The sequence below is a fragment of the Ranitomeya variabilis genome, chromosome 1 (genome assembly GCF_051348905.1).
Source record: "Ranitomeya variabilis isolate aRanVar5 chromosome 1, aRanVar5.hap1, whole genome shotgun sequence".
NCBI lineage: Eukaryota > Metazoa > Chordata > Amphibia > Anura > Dendrobatidae > Ranitomeya > Ranitomeya variabilis.
The window spans coordinates 788,040,125-788,062,110 of record NC_135232.1 but is presented as its reverse complement, the minus strand read 5'-3'; the positions used below and the strand labels follow the sequence as shown (position 1 = coordinate 788,062,110).

At 44.5% G+C, this 21,986-nt stretch overlaps 1 protein-coding gene across 2 annotated transcripts; it reads left to right on the top strand.

Annotated features, from left to right (window-relative positions):
- Window positions 1-561: 561 nt before the first annotated feature.
- LSM4 (LSM4 homolog, U6 small nuclear RNA and mRNA degradation associated) lies at window positions 562-20,534 on the top strand. 2 transcript variants are annotated; one of them, XM_077272962.1, is made up of 6 exons: window positions 562-784; window positions 7,597-7,638; window positions 10,972-11,070; window positions 17,784-17,967; window positions 18,244-19,556; window positions 19,697-20,534. In XM_077272962.1, the coding sequence occupies exons 1-5, from the start codon at window positions 782-784 to the stop codon at window positions 18,330-18,332; spliced, it is 417 nt and encodes a 138-aa protein (XP_077129077.1). In that variant the 5' UTR covers window positions 562-781; the 3' UTR covers window positions 18,333-19,556; window positions 19,697-20,534. The 2 variants fall into 2 exon arrangements, with proteins under 2 accessions (XP_077129077.1, XP_077129068.1); XM_077272953.1 differs by having other exon boundaries at window positions 18,244-19,597; window positions 19,700-20,534.
- Window positions 20,535-21,986: the final 1,452 nt, after the last annotated feature.

Below are 21,986 nucleotides of genomic sequence, written 5' to 3'. Positions count from 1 at the left end.
TTGCGAAATTCTAAAACGCTTTATTTCTGCTTTGACTGCACCAATAACTAAAAGAGCCACCTTGTCAGAATGCAGCATTACTGCTGCACAAGGTGGCTCTTTTAATTTATAATGGCTGGAAGGGGGTGACAGGTTCCCTTTAACAGTACAGAGCGGAACACCACAGCTCCATACATTGTTCAGATGACTGTGAGCTGATGCGTTTTTCTTTCTGGATTACAAAAGGGGCAGCTCTTATCGTGTGTGAACATGGGCTATTTTACTCCATGTGAAATTGCTGTCTGCTGTATGAAGTAGTTTCAAACCAGTACCGAAGCTGGCCACTAGAGAGCATGGAGATCCTATATGGAAGGCTCTTTCCTGAATGACTCGGCTGGTTCTAGCCCGATACCTCACTTTACCACTAGAGGGCGCAGAGAAATAGTAGAAACGTGGTATTTTCCTATATCTGTTTTGACCACTAGAGGGCACAGCGAGATAGTTTTGTCCAACAGGAAGAAACAGCTCTCTACGCCAGCAGCAGACCTTCAGTTACAACTTGTCCTGTGTCCTCAGTACCGCGGCCATTTTGGGTAGCTTACTAGAAGCTTTACATACAATTTGGCTCCGGAAAAATGGCCGCCAGTGTAAATGACTACAAGCATATGTGAAAGAAGCCTAGGAGTTCACGCTCCGTGTGTGGCGGCGTGCTTCCTCATTGGTGCTGGCCGTCAGCAGTCAGGGCTGCCGGTACAGTGCAGGGTAGTAGTCGTCCAAGCAACGGAACGGAAGCGCGGGGAAAATGGTGAGGCCGAGCAGCTCCAGCCGTAGCCTACCTCTGGCGCCATAAGACGTAGATCGGTATCCGCTGACCGTGCAGCTATGGCGGGAACTGTGTCCATCCGCGGCATTGGGAGAGGCAGAGAGCGGCCAGTGTGTGGGCATGGGGAGGCCCTGCCCAAAGAGATGGGTTACTGACATGCTTGGGACTGTGTGTGATTCCCCAGGGTAGCGCACTCCAGACATCAGGTGCAGCAGGAGGAAAGTCTTGGGAGAGTTATTCGCAGGGCACACGGGTAGGGTAAGTAGGCAGGTGAGCAGGGGGGCAGCATGATGGAGAACTTTGTAGACCAGAGGTTGAATTGGTGAAAGGAACTTGTCACCAGGTTTTCCCATATAAATTACAGCCCCCATTATTAGGGTTTTGTTAATAGAATGCTGTAAAATGGTCCCCCATCCAATCTGCAGATCCCCGAATAGACCAGGTATTATACCCACAGACGGTGCAGTCCGGGGGGCATCGCTGGCCTCGATCAGGCGCCTCCTCTTGCGATGTCGTCCTCCTGACACATCCTACATCATCCACGCAGTGTCCTCATGGCTCTCCTGGGCAGGCGTACTTCCCTGCACAGTCCTGTAATGCGCAGGTGCCGGCTTTAATGCCAGGTCATCGGCAGTCTGCGCCTTTTCCCTGTACAGTACACCACGGCTTTGGCCTCTGCAGGGAAGTACGCCAGTGCGGGAGCGCGATGGGGACCCTGTGTGGATGACGTAGGACGAGGACAGGCCGGATCAATACCAGCAAATTCATCAGACCCGAGCGCAGTGTGAGTATAATAAAAGCTGCTTTGTGGGGTCCGCAGACAGGATTGGGGACTTTCACAGCGTTCAAATGTACTGTAAGAAAAAAGACCCTAATGATGGTGGCCGTACTTTATATGGGAAAACCTGGTGACACATTCCCTTTAAAGGGAGTCAGTCCACAAATTGGGCTACCTAATAAGCCCCTGTAGAAATCATAGCAGTAATACACATCTCCGGATTGAGGGTTACAAATCAATTGGCTTTTATGTATGCAAATTAGGGTTCTCTGATGCCCCCCATGATGTGCCCACTGTCTGGTCACTGTTACACACGACATTTACATCCACTCATCGCTGCTCCTGCGCATGCGCACTGATGGAGCCCAGCACCACACACAGTGGCAGGCCAGGTGTGCCACGAGAGTCTGTACACGGACCTGTTGTGCATGATTCTAGGCTCTTCTAGTGCCCTCGCAGGAGCAAGGATTTGAGTTTACAGTCATGGCCGAAAGTATTCACACCCCTGCAATTCTGTCAGATAATACTCAGTTTCTTCCTGAAAATGATTGCAATCACAAGTTCTTTGGTATTATTTTGTCTTAAATGAAAAACCTCAAAAGAGAATGAAGCAAAACATTGATCATTTCACACAAAACTCCAAAAATGGGCCAGACAAAAGTATTGGCACCCTCAGCCTAATACTTGGTTGCACAACCTTTAGCCAAAATAACTGCGACCAACCGCTTCCGGTAACCATCAATGAGTTTCCTACAATGCTCTGCTGGAATTTTGACCATTCTTCTTTGGCAAACTGCTCCAGGTCCCTGATATTTGAAGGGTGCCTTCTCCAAACTGCCATTTTTAGATCTCTCCACAGGTGTTCTATGGGATTCAGGTCTGGATTCATTGCTGGCCACCTTATAAGTCTCCAGTGCTTTCTCCCAAACCATTTTCTAGTGCTTTTTGAAGTGCGTTTTGTGTCATTGTCCTGCTGGAAGACCCATGACCTCCGAGGGAGACCCAGCTTTCTCACACTGGGCCCTACATTATGCTGCAAAATTTGTTGGTAGTCTTCAGACTTCATAAGCCATGCACACGGTCAAGCAGTCCAGTGCCAGAGGCAGCAAACAACCCCAAAACATCAGGGAACCTCCGCCATGTTTGACTGTAGGGACCGTGTTCTTTTCTTTGAATGCCTCTTTTTTTCTCCTGTAAACTCTATGTTGATGCCTTTGCCCAAAAAGCTCTACTTTTGTCTCATCTGACCAGAGAACATTCTTCCAAAACGTTTTAGGCTTTTTCAGGTAAGTTTTGGCAAACTTCAGCCTGGCTTTTTTATGTCTCGGAGTAAGAAGTGGGGTCTTCCTGGGTCTCCTACCATACAGTCCCTTTTCATTCAGACGCCGACGGATAGTAGGGGTTGACACTGTTGTACCCTCGGACTGCAGGGCGGCTTGAACTTGTTTGGATGTTAGTCGAGGTTCTTTATCCAACATCCGCACAATCTTGCGTTGAAATCTCTTGTCAATTTTTCTTTTCCGTCCACATCTAGGGAGGTTAGCCACAGTGCCATGGGCTTTAAACTTCTTGATGACACTGCGCACGGTAGACACAGGAACATTCAGGTCTTTGGAGATGGACTTGTAGCATTGAGATTGCTCATGCTTCCTCACAATTTGGCTTCTCAAGTCCTCAGACAGTTCTTTGGTCTTCTTTCTTTTCTCCATGCTCAATGTGGTACACACAAGGACACAGGACAGAGGTTGAGTCAACTTTAATCCATGTCAACTGGCTGCAAGTGTGATTTAGTTATTGCCAACACCTGTTAGGTGCCACAGGTAAGTTACAGGTGCTGTTAATTACACAAATAAGAGAAGCATCACATGATTTTTCAAACGGTGTCAATACTTTTGTCCACCCCCTTTTTGTTTGGTGTGGAATTATATCCAATTTGGCTTTAGGACAATTCTTTTTGTGTTTTTTTTCATTTAAGACAAATTAAATGAAGATAATAATACCAAAGAATTTGTGTTTGCAGTCATTTTCAGGAAGAAACTGAGTATTATCTGACAGAATTGCAGGGGTGTGAATACTTTTGGCCATGACTGTAGGCAGCTGTTAGTAGGCAAGCGCTGTCAATCAAGATTAGGGCTAGTCCTCAATATGCTAATTAGAGGGATGTGCACCGAAACCCCTAATATGCGCGAAAAACTGCAATTTATTTACAACTACGGTAAATATTTGTGATTTTTACAGGGGTGAAGTGGAAGTAGCCAAATGTGCGCTTAGGGGGCGACACATATTGGGTAACCAATGTAGTGACATCTTTTTAAGTACTGTTCTGATGAGTGTAATCTTCTGCCCTTGTCAACACGCCGCAACATGGCTGAAGCAGTTAAAAAAAAAAAAAAAAATCGAAATGACTGAATGTATGCACAGCAAGTCATTTTGACATTGCTGTTAATATAAAAACCTGAAAAGATGAGCTGGAGTATAAGTTGGAATGGATGCGACGTGTAGGCACATGTTCACACTGGCCACTAAACAGACAACTCCTAAGATAAAAACAAAATGAGAAAATACCCTGCAGTAAATGGCAATATGTCTGAGCCTCTGCTAGGCATACATGCTGGAATATTCTGCACGTCAGAGCGCACGTTCACTCTGTCGGCACACAAGTCTGAATCCTTTGTTGCAGGGGGTTTGGACGTAAGCCCCAACTGAGCCACAGAACCGGTGCCAAAACGCAATGTGGTCTCTGTCCTGCCATCAGGCTATGCTGGAGGGAAGCTGGTGTGCAAATGCATCATGGTGTTTGCTGTGGGCTCATTTATATTCATTTGACTCTTCAAATGGCCAGTGTTGTGTCTTTGACCCAGCTCATCAGTTTATGGCTATGTGCACACGTTGCGGAAAGGTGTGCGGATTTTTCCGCACTGATTTTGGTAAATCCGCATTGCGGAATTACCGCGGATTTCCAGCGTTTTTTGTGCGGATTCCACCTGCGGTTTTACAACTTCGGAATCCTATTGAGGATCAGGTGTAAACCGCTGCGGAATCCGCACAAAGAATTGACATGCTGCGGAATAAACAACGCTAGGTTTCCGCGCAGTTTTTTCCACAGCATGTGCACTGCGGATTTTGTTTTCCATAGGTTTACATGGTACTGTAAACTCATGAAAAACTGCTGCGAATCCGCAGCAAAATCCGCAACGTGTGCACATAGCTGAACAGGAGAAATTGTTGAAAAAAAAAATGGCAACATGGCATTGGCTGTCATCAGCTAAGGCACAAAAAATTCTGAAATGAATATATAGAAATGATCACAGTGGCTCATGGAGGTAGATACATCTGCCTCTGTTGATGCAGTCAGAAAAAAATTCAAACATACAATGGTGTTCAAAAGTCCTGCATCTGGCGTGAAGAAAACTATATGTTTCATACTTCTGCATCGCTACAGTGAAACTGGTGGAACATATATGTTTTTGTAATCCCTCATTGTTTGCCATACTCATTTTTGAATGTCCCAAGTGTATAAATTGTTATGGTATGCGCATTTTTGATAAATTTTTTTACAGCATAACCATACCTACACCAGTAAAGTGTGTAGAATGGTGAACAGGTTTCCAAGTTCATTAACTTCCAATGCAAGGTAACACAGACTTAAATTTTACTTTTTAAGATTTATTATTTTTTATTTAATTCAGAGTCCTGAAAAGGGCTTTTTTAGTGCATCTTTAGCTTCTAATACTTTATTGGCCAGCGTTTGCTCTTGAGCACCAGCTTGCATCTCTGTGGCATTGAGTGAACAAGCTTCTGCAGATGTTCACGAGTGATGATGTGGTTCCACGACTGTATCAGCGCCTCAATCAACTCACTCTTGGTCCTTGGCTGTTTTCTATATATCTCTAATGATACCTTGTGCCACAAATTTTCAATTGGATTGAGGTCCGGGGACTGAGCTGGCCAGTCAATAGTAGCCACCTTGTTCTTTTTTTACCATTCCGTTACTGTCTTAGCTCTGTGACAAGGAGCATTATCATCCTGGAAGATATAATCCCCTGAAAACAGGTGTTGAGGAGAAGGCAGCATTTTCTTATTAAGGATGTCTATGTATTTTTTTGCATTAACCGTACCCTCCACAATATGAAGCCTTCCAACACCATTGGCTGCCATACAGCCCCATCCTCCCTTTTAGTTGACTTTCTGGGCCGACCAGATCTGGGCCTGTCCTGGGTAATTCCAAGCTGCTTATGTTTCTGCAAAATTCTTACGACTGTACTCTGATTACAGCCGACCTTCCTTGCGATCTGGGGGCCAGTTCACCCTCTTCATGTAGCACCACAACTCGCACACGATCCTCCGCTGACAAAAATCTGAAGGCTCCCATCATAAAACTCTACAGTATGATTCACTAGATAGACCAACAGATAAAACAAACAAACAAAGCAGCAGATGTGATGCAATGTAATGCGTGATTGGCTGCCATATCCAAGTTATGATTGGTCACAAGAACCTCATCTGTGATTGGCTGATTTTGGATCTGAAGCTGTACAATATTTAGTTGTGCTTTCAGTTCCTATATTGTTGCAATAATTTCAGGCAAAACTGCTTCAAAAGCTAAAAATATTACAGGGAGAGAATGCAAAATTGTATTCTGAACAAAACCATATATAATATGTCATATTGGCATTGAAGATATTCGACAGAAAACGTTTAAAACTTGAAAAATCAATTAATCCTATGCCTATGCAGGACTTTTGAACACCACTGTAATAAAAGTCGTGCACATTATCTACAACATTTAAAGGGAATCTGTCAGTAGGAATGTGTGCAGTAACCTACCGGCAGTCTCAGGTCGGCACCGTTATATACTGATTAAAAAGATACCTTGATAAAATCCGTCTTGTGGTTCTTGGTAATCTGTATTTGTAGTTTTGAGTTAATGATATGTTCCGCAGCCTGTGAGGATCTTCATGTGGTGCTCTGCTTTGGTATTCATCCTCATGGGCTTAAGAAAGGTCACTGACCTTCCCCCTATTTTATATACTGAATGTTTTGAAAAAATAATTTCACATCCAGCAGGCAGCGCAGGATCGTATGTATAATGTCCATTCATTTTATTTGGTGACATACATTCAGAAAAAAAAAAATTCTCTCTCAAAATGGCACCCGGCTGTGCCTGCGCAGTAGCATCTATCGGTGATCCCATAAATGCTACTGCTCATGTGACGCCGGTGCCATTTTTCTAGAGATTATCACTTGAGGACAACTGGCCTCGTGCCTCCTAGTCCTACCCTGCCCCCAGCACGGATTAGCAGCGCTCTGCCACTATACATTGTACACAGAAAGCTGTGCTGTAGGCGGGTTATGTAAACTCTGGGAGATCTGCAGGAGAAGAAACTGTGGCTCTATCATACCTGCTGCACCCAGGAAACTAAGTGATACATTGCTGGAATCTGGGTTTCTCTCCCTACTTCATACTGCTGTCAGATTGCACAACAAAAACTAACAGGCTCCCTTTGAATGTAGTCTGTCAGCTCAAACAAAGCACAGGTGCTTGTTGCACCCTTGGTGTGGTCAACAGTTGACTACACCTTCCATCACAACTGCTTTTCATCTCTATCTACCCTCCTCTTCCTTGATTGAGAACTTAATGTTACAGGAGCCAAGGAGGGTACAGACAGATGGGAAACAAGTAGTTGGAAAGGTGGTAACAATTGATTGGTCACTACTAGGTTGTACTGAATGAATGGGCTTGGTTTGAACAGTCATTTTTTGCTGACGGATTACCTTTTAAAGGCTAGAAGCCTTAGAGGAGAAAGCAGGCAGTTTCCTTAAAGCCTTGTGTGGTTGTTCTATTGTAATGGCTTACAGGGCAGCACTACAAGAGGTAAGCAGAAGAGAGGCTGCTATAGGGAGTGCAGCACCCCATATAGTGATAGCGTTCTCAGTACATGATAGAACTTTTCTGCGTGCATTTTAGCTGCTGTCTTTTCAACCTAGCTAACGCCTTATTCCTTATTGTTTGCAGCTTCCTTTATCTTTATTGAAGACTGCCCAGAACCACCCTATGGTAAGTTCTCATGGAGTCGCATTCTGGGGAAACATGACGGCCCTGACCTTTACGCTGGTCTTGGAGGGGGCGAGGTAGAGTACAAGGTGTCTGATTCATGTAGCGGCGCAAAGTGATGTGTGCCTGCGTGCATAGAGACTGGAGTAAGATATGTGGCATGAGGATAGCTACCCCTCATCATGAATTTGATGTGTAGAGGTCACAATACCACATCTCGCCCCAGCTCCAACAAAATGGGGTGAAAACAGCAAAAGTCGTAACAATTTAGTACAGCATTGCGCACAGGTTTTCCAATCTTTTTACACTAGATTCCGGGTGCAAGAGGTTTTATGAATCTGGGATCTAGTCTTTTTTTTAATTATTTTTTTTTATTTTTAGCATGGTATCAAAATGTTCTGCATAAAAAATACCGTATATACTCGAGTATAAGCCGACCCCCCCCTAATTTTGCCACAAAAAACTGGGAAAACTTATTGACTCGAGTATAAGCCTAGGGTAGAAAATGCAGCAGCTACCGGTGAATTTCAAAAATAAAAATAGATGCCCCGTACCGTTCATTATGGCCCCATAAGATGCTCCATATAAAGCTGTGCCACATATAATGCTCTGCACCGTTCATTATGGCCCCATAGATGCTCCACATATAGCTGTGCCATATATAATGCTCTGCACCGTTCATTATGGCCCCATAGATGCTCGTTATAAAGCTGTGCCACATATAATGCTCTGCACCGTTCATTATGGCCCCATAGATGCTCCACATACAGCTGTGCCATATATAATGCTCTGCACCGTTCATTATGGCCCCATAGATGCTCCACATACAGCTGTGCCATATATAATGCTCTGCACCGTTCAGTATGGCCCCATAGATGCTCCATAGAAAGCTGTGCCATATAGAATGCTTTGCACCGTTCAGTATGGCCCCATAGATGCTCCATATAAAGCTATGCCACATATAATGCTCTGCACCGTTCAGTATGGCCCCATAGATGCTCCACATAAAGCTGTGCCATATAGAATGCTCTGCACCATTCATTATGGCCCCATAGATGCTCCTTATAAAGCTGTGCCACATATAATGCTCTGCACCGTTCATTATGGCCCCATAGATGCGCCTTATAAAGCTGTGCCACATATAATGCTCTGCACCGTTCATTATGGCCCCATAGATGCTCCACATACAGCTGTGTCATATATGATGCTCTGCACCGTTCATTATGGCCCCATAGATGCTCCACATACAGCTGTGCCATATATAATGCTCTGCACCGTTCAGTATGGCCCCATAGATGCTCCACATAAAGCTGTGCCATATATAATGCTCTGCACCGTTCATTATGGCCCCATAGATGCTCCATAGAAAGCTGTGCCATATAGAATGCTCTGCACCGTTCAGTATGGCCCCATAGATGCTCCATAGAAAGCTGTGCCATATATAATGCTCTGCACCGTTCAGTATGGCCCCATAGATGCTCCATAGAAAGCTGTGCCATATATAATGCTCTGCACCGTTCATTATGGCCCCATAGATGCTCCATAGAAAGCTGTGCCATATATAATGCTCTGCACCGTTCAGTATGGCCCCATAGATGCTCCATAGAAAGCTGTGCCATATATAATGCTCTGCACCGTTCAGTATGGCCCCATAGATGCTCCACAGGAAGCTGTGCCATATAGAATGCTCTGCACCGTTCATTATGGTCCCATAGATGCTCCACATACAGCTGTGTCATATATAATGCTCTGCACCGTTCAGTATGGCCCCATAGATGCTCCATAGAAAGCTGTGCCATATATAATGCTCTGCACCGTTCAGTATGGCCCCATAGATGCTCCACAGGAAGCTGTGCCATATATAATGCTCTGCACCGTTCATTATGGCCCCATAGATGCTCCACATACAGCTGTGCCATATATAATGCTCTGCACCGTTCATTATGGCCCCATAGATGCTCCATAGAAAGCTGTGCCATATATAATGCTCTGCACCGTTCAGTATGGCCCCATAGATGCTCCACAGGAAGCTGTGCCATATAGAATGCTCTGCACCGTTCATTATGGCCCCATAGATGCTCCACATACAGCTGTGTCATATATAATGCTCTGCACCGTTCAGTATGGCCCCATAGATGCTCCATAGAAAGCTGTGCCATATATAATGCTCTGCACCGTTCAGTATGGCCCCATAGATGCTCCATAGAAAGCTGTGCCATATATAATGCTCTGCACCGTTCAGTATGGCCCCATAGATGCTCCACAGGAAGCTGTGCCATATAGAATGCTCTGCACCGTTCATTATGGTCCCATAGATGCTCCACATACAGCTGTGTCATATATAATGCTCTGCACCGTTCAGTATGGCCCCATAGATGCTCCACAGGAAGCTGTGCCATATAGAATGCTCTGCACCGTTCATTATGGCCCCATAGATGCTCCACATACAGCTGTGTCATATATAATGCTCTGCACCGTTCAGTATGGCCCCATAGATGCTCCATAGAAAGCTGTGCCATATATAATGCTCTGCACCGTTCAGTATGGCCCCATAGATGCTCCACAGGAAGCTGTGCCATATAGAATGCTCTGCACCGTTCATTATGGTCTCATAGATGCTCCTTATAAATGTGCCATATATAATGCTGCTGCTGCAATAAAAAAAAAAATGACATACTCGCCTCTCTTGCTGCCCGCAGCTCCTCAGCGTCCCGTCTCGGCGCCTCTCCGCACTGACTGTTCAGGCAGAGGGCGGCGCGCACACTAGTATGTCATCGCGTCCTCTGACCTGAACAGTCAGAGCAAGAGGACGGGAAGACAGCGGCGCCCGGCGTGTCGAACGCGGACAGGTAAATATGTAATACTCACCTGCTCCCGGCGTCCCTGGCTCCTTATCCCGGACAGCTGGTCTCCGGGTGCCGCAGCCTCTTCCTCTGTCAGCGGTCACCGTTACCGCTCATTAGAGGAATGAATATGCGGCTCCACCCCTATGGGAGTGGAGTCCATATTCATAACTTTAATGAGCGGTCCCACGTGACCGCTGAACAGGGGAAGAGCTGCGGCACCGAAGACCGTGGGACGGGCAGGGGGGAGCGCCGGGACTAGGTGAGTATGCGACAGTCCTCTCTCCCCCTCACCCGCCGACCCCACCGCCGATCATGACTCGAGTATAAGCCGAGAGGGGCACTTTCAGCCCAAAAATTTGGGCTGAAAATCTCGGCTTATACTCGAGTATATACGGTAGCTTTTTAGAATTGGAAAATGTAATGAAATGGCACCTGATGGCTTATACGGAGCAGAGATGGTTTCTAATAATTTTTTTTTCCCTTGAAATAGTTGGTTGAATTAAAGAATGGCGAGACCTACAATGGGCACTTGGTGAGCTGTGACAATTGGATGAACATCAATCTTCGTGAGGTTATTTGCACGTCTAGGGTATGTCCTGTTCCTATCAATAGCTGACAACATGAGGGTAACACTTTTTTTTTTTTTTTTCAAATAGTCATTTGTAAAATTAACTAAAGGTCTTAGGAACACTCCATGCATAATAATCTTGCAGACGAAACAGCAAAGCACTCATTCGTCGGGTGAAAAGATCTTTTATGGTGGACGAAGGATTGTGTCGTCCTGAATAATTAGGCGCTGTGCCGCCCAGAACTATGACAACATATATGTGATGGATCGTCCGTGCAATCTGCCTGTAGAAACGGGCTATTAACCTACCTCTGAAAACAAGCTGCGGATTGTCAGTCGTTTAATGCCACAAATTGGCTAATGTATCAGACCTGAAGGGCTGCACATTGCAGATTACATTCAGCGTGTAAATCCAGCCACAAAGATTTCCTCCTGCTATCAGGTGGGTCACATTTAGTAAAGTTCACACAACCGTGTTTTCAATCCAAGTGTGGTCCGTGACAAAAACCGAGCTGCCAAAGACCGCACTCAAACCAATGTTATTCAGTTAGGCTGTTCAGACAGCTGTATTTCCACACGGACCGAATCTCCACATGGCAAAAAAAATTGCAGCATGGGTGAGGCTCGCCTATTCAAGTTAAAATAAAAACGGATCCCATACTAATCAACTGTACAGCATCTGAATTGCAGTGTTACATTGCCATCATTAAAGCAAAACGTCAGCGTGTTTATTTTAGCGCTGGAATGGTGCCACTAATCTAAGTTACCTTACCCTAGTATTATACTCAACAGCTGTCGTGTATTGCTCTTACTGCGCCATCTTGTGACCGTGACTTCTGACTGACCAGAAATCAGAGATAAAGGTCACAATCTCTCCATGTAAGTCTACGAGAGCCTCATTCTGGCTTTCATAGACTTAACGCCTTCACCCCCAACCCTGTTTTCACCTTCATGACCTGTCCAAATTTTACCATTCTGACCACTGTCACTTTATGGTAATAACTCTGGAACGCTTCAATGGATCCCATTGATTCGGAGATTGTTTTTCGTGACATATTGTACTTTATGATGGTGGTAAAATTTGTTTGATATGTCTTGCGTAAATTTGTGAAAAAAATCGGAAATTTGGAGAAAATTTTGTTTTCAAACTTTTCGTTTTTAAGCCCTTAATACCTTCCCAACATGCGCCATATATATACAGCGCCGCGGGAGCTGCATTCCCGTAAATCGCCTTATATATATGTCGTCATAATCACGCGGTCTCAGGCGGAGCGCCGCCACAATCAAATGCAGGTGTCAGCTCTATATGAAATCTGACACCTTGCAGCAATGCCAACGATTGGTGCTAGCACCGATCTTGGACTTTAAGCCCCTCTGATGTCGCTGTCAACAGTAGCCACAACATCGCGGAGGGATGGAGCTCCCTATGTGCTCCCTTCGACGGTGGTCTTCATGGTTACCGAAAGATGGCTGTAAGCTCCTGTTCAGAGCAAAAACTGACACACCTCCTCCCTGCCTGAGAGACGCTGATCTAATGCCCTACAATGCAGAAGCATTGCAGAGTATTAGTTCAGCGATCTATCACTGGAAAGTTGATGTCCCACCCTGAGACAATGTAAAAGTTAATAGAAATTGTAAAAAAAAGTCTCAAAATTAGAGAAAAAAAGAAAAATATTAAGCCAATAAATACAATTATGTAAAAATAAAACTAAACAAGTACACATTTGGTATCGCTGCGTCTGGAACGGCCCACCCTATAGAATTGTCTCACTAGTTAACCCCTTGAGTGAACTCCGTTAAAAAGAGGCCAAAATGTATGCTTTATCATCATACGTTCGAACAAAAGGTGGAATAAAGCGCGATGAAAAAGACGAATGTAAATAGTCATATAGCTCTATCTGTGTAACAATAAAAGTTATAGCTCTCTGAAACCAGTGATGCAAAAATAATTATTTTTTCTGTAAAACAGTTTTTATTGCGTAAAAGCGCCAAAACCTAGGAAAATTATTTCAATGCGGTATCGCTGTAATCGTACTGACCTGTAGAATAAAGCTGCCTTATAATTTTACCACACACATAATGACATAAAAAAACAATTCCTGAATGGCTAGTTTTTGTTAATTGTGCCTTCAGAAAATTGGAATAGAAAGTGATCAAAAAATGTCATGTGCCCGTAAATGTAAAAAAAAACAAGCCCTCACATGACTGTCAGCAGACATATGGAATATGGAAAAATTATAGCTATCTAAATGTGGGGATGCAAAAACTTGTTGCAATAAAAAGCGTCTTTTAGTGTGCCACAGCAGCCAAATGGAAAAAACAGATATAAATCTAGTATGCATCCGATCCGAATATTAAAGTTGTCTAATCACAAGGAACAATTTTTTGTTCATTCTTCCTCCCAAAGATCACAGTAAGGCTTATCCTGTGCTCTAGGCTGAGCGCTTACACTCGGGTTTTGTGTAAATATCTGAATTACATGATTCAGACGGAGCCCCCAATGGAAGATCCCTATGAGGCCGATGGAGGCACTTTGGACTCTGTCTGGCCTATAATTCGGCGGTGTCCGTCTAGTTAGGCGTGCCACAGTTTTGTGCTCTTCTGAAAAGGACATTGCTGAAAAGAGGCCAGACGAAGTTCAGAGTAATGCTGCTGCCTCATTTTAGTAGATGGATCCCTTTAGGGGTTTCATCTGAAACAAGTCACTGAGAAATCTCAGTGACTTGTTTCAGATGAAACCCCTAAAGGGATCCATCTACTAAAATGAGGCAGCCTCAATGTAAGTGTTCATCGTCGAGCCCCTGATAAATGTGATCCCGAATGTTACATAACATTTTCCCAACAAAAGCTTCAACTCGATGCACAAAAAAAAAAAGCCTAGTTCAAAGGCTCTGGAAAAGTGCTATAGCTCCTTGCACCACCCCCCCAAAAAAAAAAAAAATTCAACACATTTTCCTCTCTCAAATCCAACTGCCCCCTCCATTCTGACCCCACAGTGTGCCTAAACCACAATTAGCATCCACAAGTTTGGCATTTTTGTAACAATGAGAGCCCGCCTAATCTACAGGTGCGTGTCTCCAGAAGTATGAGCTGGGCATAATGTACTGGTCACTACAACGGCAGTTTGCAATTTTCACTCTGCAACTCCACTGCTGCTTGTTTCTGGAAAACGCCAATGGAGTCAAAATAGTCGCTACACCTGTAGATAAATTCTGAAAGGGGTATAATTTCTAAAATGGGGTCACTTGAGGGAGAACTCTTCTCTTCTAGCACTTAGGGGCTCTGTATATGGAGTCTACACACTATTCTAGTAATATCTTCTCTCTCGAGTCAAAAAGCGCTCTGTCCCTGCCTTGCCATATGGCTAAGTAGTACTGTACAGCCACATATGGGGTATTGCCATGTTCAGTAGAAATTGTGGGACGCATTTTGTTGCCATTTTTACCCACTTCCATGTTTGAAAATATAAAATCTGGGGCCAAAACAACATTTTTGTGGTAAAAAGGTGCCATATTTTTTGCACTATAAGACGCACTTTTCCCCTCCCAAAATGTGGAGGAAAATGGGGGGTGCGTCTTATAGTCCGGATATATTGGCTGTGGTGGGGAGGTGAGGGAGCGGTATTGGAGGAGCAGCGGGTCACGGAGACAGGAGCCAGCGGCTCCGACTAACTCCTGTGCCCAATGCTAAAGAGAAATGACTATGCACTGCATTTCACGCCCATGGGCGAGGAGGGCAATTAATATTCATTTCTTCCTGGCATCCTTGTATGATTGATTGGCCCCATCCCCTTGCTGGTATGATTGGCCCCATCCCAGTCCTGGTATCCATGGGCCCATCAGAAAAGAATAAAAAAACCAAACCTTTACTCTTACCCTCCTCGCAGTCGCAGCGTCCTGCTCCGGTGCCAGCAGCTGCTTAATGCTTGTAAGCAGCGCATGGCAGGGACACCATGCTCTGTTCACAAGCAGAGCTGCCGGTATACTCACCCGGGTGTTCATCGGAGTTCGCGGTGAGTATCCATTCCTCTTCAGTAGCGTGCAGTGTCAGCGAGCCGGAACCTTCCTGCTGTAGCCAGCGGTCACGTGTGCCAAAACTTAAGATAAATGAATATTCAGAAAATTCAGCAGGAAGCAGGCGGCTGACACTGCGCGCTACTGAAGAGGAATTGATACTCGCCTTGATCTCCGATGAACACCCGGTGAGTATTCCGGCAGCTCTGCTTGTGAACAGCGCATGATGTCCCTGTCATGCGCTGCTTACAAGCATTAAAGGGAACCAACGACCCCCCGGCGTATTTAACTAAAAGAGCCACCTTGTGCAGCACTAATGCTGCATTCTGTGAAGGTGGCTCTTTTTTGGGGGGTCCCTTCCAAGTTTCCAACGCTGCAATATTACTTTTTATAACTTGCGCGCCATACCTTTAGTCTGTCTGGGGGGGGGGGGGGTACGTCTTTTCCCTCGGACACAACCACCTCCCAGCCATCCCTCAGCCCCACCTTGCGCCGGGCGTCGCCTCCTCTGCCTTCAGTAACTTACCCGGCACCTGCGCTGCAATTTCCTTTTTCGGGCAAACGGCGCATGCCCGAAAAAGGAAAGCACAGCGCAGGCGCCGGGTACGTTACTGAAGGCAGAGGAGGTGGCACACGGAGAGGCTGAGTGATGGCTGGGAGGCGGTTGTGTCCGGAAGAAAAGATGTGCCCCTGGACAGACTAAAGGTATGGCTCGCAAATTATAAAAAGTAATATTTCAGCGTTGGAAGGGAGCACAAAAAGAAGAGCCACCTTCACAGAATGCAGCATTAGTGCTGCACAAGGTGGCTCTTTTAGTTAAAAACGCCTGGGGGGGTGACAGGTACCCTTTAAGCAGCTGCTGGCACCGGAGCAGGACCCTGCGACTGCGAGAGAGTGTAGGAAGGTAAGAGTAAGGCTGTGTGCACACGTTGCAGATTTGTCGCGTGTTTTTTCGCTATAAAAACGCATACCTTATACATCCCATCATTTAGAATGCATTCCGCAATTCTTGTGCACATGATGCGTTTTTTTCCGTGAAAAAAACACATCGCAGTAAAAAAACGCAGCATGTTCATTAATTTTGCGGATTTTTTGCGGATTTCCCACTATATTATTGCATTGGGAACCTCCGGAAAAAAACGCACCAAAAACGCGAGAAAAACGCATGCGGATTTCTTGCAGAAAATATCCTGTTTTGCTCAGGAAATTTCTGCAAGAAATCCTGAACGTGTGCACATAGCCTAAAGGGTTTTTTTTTTTTTTTTATTTAAATCTTTTCTGATGGGGCCATGGATACCAGGACTGGGATGGGGCCAATCAATCATACCAGGAACTGGATGGGGCCAATCAATCATATCAGAATAAGAATGGGACCATGTATACCAGAACTGGGATGGGGCCAATCATACCAGAATAAGGATGGATTCATGCATACCAGGATGGGAATGAGGGGACCATATTTACCAGGATAAATGAATGGGTCTGTGCACATATCTGTGTTTTTTCACGGACTGTGTGACCCACATGTAGACATGTCCATTTTTGTGCAGCTGCACGGACCCATTCAAGTCAATGGGTCCGTGTAAACACGTACCTCACATGGATGCTGTCTGCGGGGGAAGAACCGCTACAGTAAGCGCTTTTCCCCTGTGGCTGGTGCTGAAGCCGGCTCTCCTCATTCTCCCCTGCTCTGCCGACGATTGGCGCGAGCAGACGAGAATGATGTCCGAATGATGACAGCAGGTGGGGGGGGCTTTTGGGACCCTTTCCCCCATCATCTGACACTTGCTGCCGCTAATAACAGTGACAACAGGAGCGGATGATTGGGGTATTCCACAGACGCCGCCTGCGATCTAACTAAATAAATGAATGAAAAACCCGACGTAGGTTCCCCCCTATTTTCTTGAACCAACCAGACAAAGCTAACAGCTGGGAGCTGCAACTGTCAGCTTCTGCAAGGTTAGTTATCAAGAATAGAGGGGTCCCCATGCTGTTTTTTTAATTTAAATAAATAATTTTAAAAAATGGCATGGGGTCCTCCCATTTTTGACAACCAGCCTTGCTAAAGCAGACAGCTGGGGGCAGCTATTCTCAGCCTGGTAAGGGGCCATTGATATAGGCCCCCCAGCCTAAAAACAGCAGCCTGCAACTGCCAAGAAAAGGCGCATCTATTAGACGTGCCAATTCTGGAGCTTTGCCAGGCTCGTCCCACTTGCCCTGTAGCGGTGGCAAGTGGGGTAATATTTGTGGGGTTGATGTCACCTCTGTAATGACAGGTGACATCAAGCCCATGGCTTAGTAATGGAGAGGTGTCATCATTCAGATATCATTCTCCTCTGCTTGCACCAATCGCCGGCAGAGCAGAGGAGAATGATGTCTGCTTCAGCACCAGCCGCCGAGAAACAGCGCTTACTGTAGTGCTTCTTCCCTGGCGGCCGTCCGTGTGGTACTGATGCGGCACACGGTTGCCTCACATGTGCCGTACGTAGTACACACATGGACACTGATATCTCCGGTACCAGTTTTTCCAGTACTGGAAATATCAGGAAACTGGCCTTGCATGGTTTACTATACGGTGGACTTTGGGAAAATAGCTGCCCGGGGGCGGAGCAGGCGCAGATGGAGATCTCATCTCCCAAGATGTTGATGATAGGCTTTTGTTTTATATACAACTTACCATAAAGTACAAAACTTAACATGGTCTCTGTCATCTTTTAACAGGATGGTGACAAATTCTGGAGAATTCCTGAATGCTACATACGTGGCAGCACAATTAAATACCTGCGAATCCCCGATGAAATTATTGATATGGTGAAAGAAGAAGTGATGTCAAAGGGCAGAGGTCGTGGTGGAATGCAGCAGCAAAAGCAGATGAAAGGCAGAGGGGCTGGTGGATCTGGGAGAGGTACATTTTTGTTACTATCAGTTGCACCCTATACCAAATGTTAAGCCACTAGATGGCAGTATTTTACACATTAGACAGATGTAGGATAGGATACAGTCAGTGTTTCCCTTTGGTTTATGGCATCTGTACCAAGAAAATTATGCTCTGGTTAAGATTTGCGCTCCGTCTATAATTATGCCTCTTCTCATCACACTCACTTTGGTCTAAAGACTACACTTTCGTTGTTAATTTTCTCAGTCCCTTTTTTAGTTATTTTTTTTGTCTTTTTTGCCACAGGTGTCTTTGGGGGACGAGGTAGAGGCATGCCAGGTGGAGGCCGAGGGGGCCAAGATAAAAAACCAGGACGGCAAGCAGGAAAACAGTGAACCTTGATTGGGTGTAAAAGTTTTTTTATTTGTTTTTTTCCCCCAAAAAAAGTATACATAACATCTGTTTGGGCAAACCTTGCATTGAAAAGTGTGAAGTCTCTAGTTTGCTAATAATCCCCTGACCTCTGCCCAGAATTTTGATTCTTCATCAGCTTTTCCAGTTTTGGTCTTTGGTATAGTCTTGGCACTGATGATCCTCCGAGGCCAATGAATTTACTAACTGAGGTTTCTTAAAATGGATTTATGATTTCTGAGAGAATCTGAAATGGGGTACACATTAGATATGAGCAAACTTGTTGGATAAGGTGTTATCTGAGCAAGCTCGGGTGCTAACCGAGTGACTTTGGTGCGCTAGAAAATATGTTCAAGTCCCCGCGGCTGTATGTCTTGTGGCTGTTAGACAGCTGCAACACATGCAAGGATTGCCTAACTGACAATCCCTGCATATGTTGCAGCATACAGGCACGGGGGACTCAATCATATTTTTGAGCATGCCAAAGACACTCGGTTAGCACCCGAGCATGCTCAGATAACACCTTATCCCAGCACGTTTGCTCATCACTTGTAACAACTGTGTAAACTTTTTTAGTATTAATAACCTGCACATGACAGCAGAACATGCATTTCTCAAGCTTAAAAGAGCGATCTGCAAGGGATGCACCATGGTGACTTAACACTTGGGCCTTGGCTATCTAATGACAGTCTGCGTCACGACCAAATTTCATCAAAGCTGGTGCTGCTCATTAGTTTCTTGGTGAGCTGCGCTGATCACACTTAAAGGGGTTATCATCTTCGAAAAATAAAATGACAGCAAAAACTAAAAAAAAAAAATCCAGTACTTCTATTCTTTGCTAATCCAGCACTGGTGCCCAGGTGGAACTTTTTAGGGTTTTTCTCTGTTAAAAAAAAATAAAAAAAAATCAACTAGCACATGACTACTGCAGACGCGTACCCTACTTAATTATCATTATTGCGAAGCTAACTAAAGACCAGTGTGACCACTTGGGAGTCTCTGGATCAGCAAAGAAAAGGTAAGTACTGGATAACCCGATCACTGGTGTTCAACTATAACTGAGATTCTCTTAAAGGGGGTTTCCCGTGAACAAAGTACATTTTAGTTAATAGATTTTTGAATAAAAATAGGTTCCATAATTGGATGTGTTTAAATAAATAAAAAAATAATCTCCTGTGCTGAGATAATCTTATACATGTGCCCCTGCTGTGTGCTGTGTAATGGCCGTGTCTGACTGTACAGGGACATGGTCTGATCATACAGCAGCTCCTGGGCAGGGGAGGAAGCAAAAGAGTATACAGACAGGATAGCATACTGTATACTCTCTTTTGCTTCCTCCCCTGCCCAGGAGCTGTGGTGTGATCACACAATGTTCCTGTACGGTCAGACACGGCCATTACACAGCACACAACAGGGGCACATTTATAAGATTATCTCAGCACAGGAATAGTTTTTTAATCACATCCAATTGTGGAACTTGTTGTTATTCCAATATCTATTGATTAAAATGTACTTTGTGGAATAACCCCTTTAAATGCGAATGTGAGATGTAAAAAAAAACAAAAAACCTGCCAGTTGTGAAGTAGTTAATGTCCCTGATGACCTCATAGCGTAACACAATCCTCTGTACTGAACGGTCTTATTTCACTGATTGGCACTGGCAGTTTGTACCAAAAGTAAAAACATGGAAGTTCATAAATCCATCCCCCAGGAGAGTTCACTGAATAGATTCCCCCACCAAGAACATGCAAAGCACATTTCTCCACTTGCTTCTCGTTAGGAATGTCCTAAACAAATAAGGGTTTCAGTTCTTCAATTGCATTGGCTACGTGCTCAAATATTTTGCCGTAGTCATGGCAACAGTTGGAGCTAATCATTATTTTTTTTTTTCCCTCTGTAAGAAAATGCAATTTTCATCCTTTAAAGGAGCATGTGTAAAAGTTCTGTAAGTTCCTGGTTGCCAAGTACAGCAGTGTTCTTTTCAGCTTTTTTTTTTTTTTTTTTTTTTTTTTTTTTTTTTTGTTAAAAACTGAATGTGTTCACATGCTTCATTGAAAATTCACACACTGGAATTTCATGCAGCTAGATTGCTGTTCAGGCATACGTAGTTTTGTTAAAATCACATGTATCTGGTTACAATCGTTATTTTTGTAATGCCGATGACCTGAATAAAGAGGTTAAACGTACTTAACAGTTTGTGTATGATGTTCAAAATTTGATATATTTCATAAAAAGAGCAAACATCTAAGGTTCTCTATTGGTTGCTTAAAGGGAACTTGTCAGCAGATGTTGATGTTTAATTTGAGCATAGCCTAATATAGGGGCAGAGAGCCTGATTTCAGATATGTCGCTTTCTTTAGTTTTAATACAATCAGTGTTTTCTCTTCTGGAGATTATCACTTCCGGACTAGGTGTCACATGCAAACCAGTACAGCTAATCTGTGTAACCCCCTCCCCCACTACTGATTGCCAGCTTGCTGACAGAAACAGCTGACCGATCAGATGTTGATGACCCATCCTAGATTTTGGACAGCCATTTAAACCCCTTAGTGACAGAGCCAATTTTGACCTTAATGACCAAGCCAGTTTTTACAATTCTGACCACTGTCACTTTATGTAACTCTAGAACGCTTCAACGTATCCCACTGATTCTGAGCGTTTTTTCGTGATCTATTGTACTTCATGTCAGTGGTAAAATTTCTTCAGTATGACTTGCGTTTATTTATGGAAAAAAAAACAAATTTGGCAAAATTTTTGAAATTGTCAATTTTCAAACTTTTAATTTTTGTACCCTTAACCCCTTTCTGCGATCGGACGGAATAGTACGTCCAATGGCACAACCCCCGCTTTGATGTGGGCTCCGGCGGTGAGCCCGCATCAAAGCCGGGACACGATCCGCCCGCGCCTATTAACTAGTTAAATGCTGCTGTCAAACTCTGACAGCGGCATTTAACAAGCGCATCCGGCCAGAAATGCGTGCATCGGCCACGTGATCGGGGGTCATCGGCGCATCGGCTTGATAACCAGAGGTCACTCTATGGTTGTTAATGCCGGATTGCTATGAGCGCCACCCAGTGGTCGGCGCTCATAGCAATGCTGTAATTCTACTACATAGAGGCGATCTGAGATCACCTCTATGTAGCAGAGCCGATCAAGTTGTGCCGGCTTCTAGTCTGCCATGAAGACTATTGAAGCATTGCAAAAATAAAAAGTTTTTAAAAATATATAAAAGTTAAAATCACCCCCCTTTCGCCCCATTCAAAATAAAAAATCAAACCTACACATATTTGGTATCGCCGCGTTCAGAATCGCCCGATCTATCAATAAAAAAAAGCATTAACCTGATCGCTAAACAGCGTAGCGCTAAAAAAATTCTAAACGCCTGAATTACGTTTTTTTGGTCGCCAAGAGATTGCATTAAAATGCAATAACGGGCGCTCAAAAGAGCGTATCTGCACCGAAATGTTATCATTAAAAACGCCAGCTCAGCACGCAAAAAATAAGCCCTCAACCAACCCCAGATCATGAAAAATAGAAACGCTATGGGTATCGGAAAATTGCTAAAAAAATAAAATAATTACACAAAGTTTGGAATTTTTTTCACCACTTAGATAAAAAATAACCCAGACATGTTTGGT

What these genes read in the sequence shown, in the direction of transcription:
- LSM4 (XM_077272962.1), top strand. An exon ending in CTGCCCAGAACCACCCTATG is followed by an intron (nt 7,639 to 10,971) that starts GTAAGTTCTCAT and finishes CCCTTGAAATAG; the next exon opens with TTGGTTGAATTAAAGAATGG. An exon ending in AGGTTATTTGCACGTCTAGG is followed by an intron (nt 11,071 to 17,783) that starts GTATGTCCTGTT and finishes ATCTTTTAACAG; the next exon opens with GATGGTGACAAATTCTGGAG.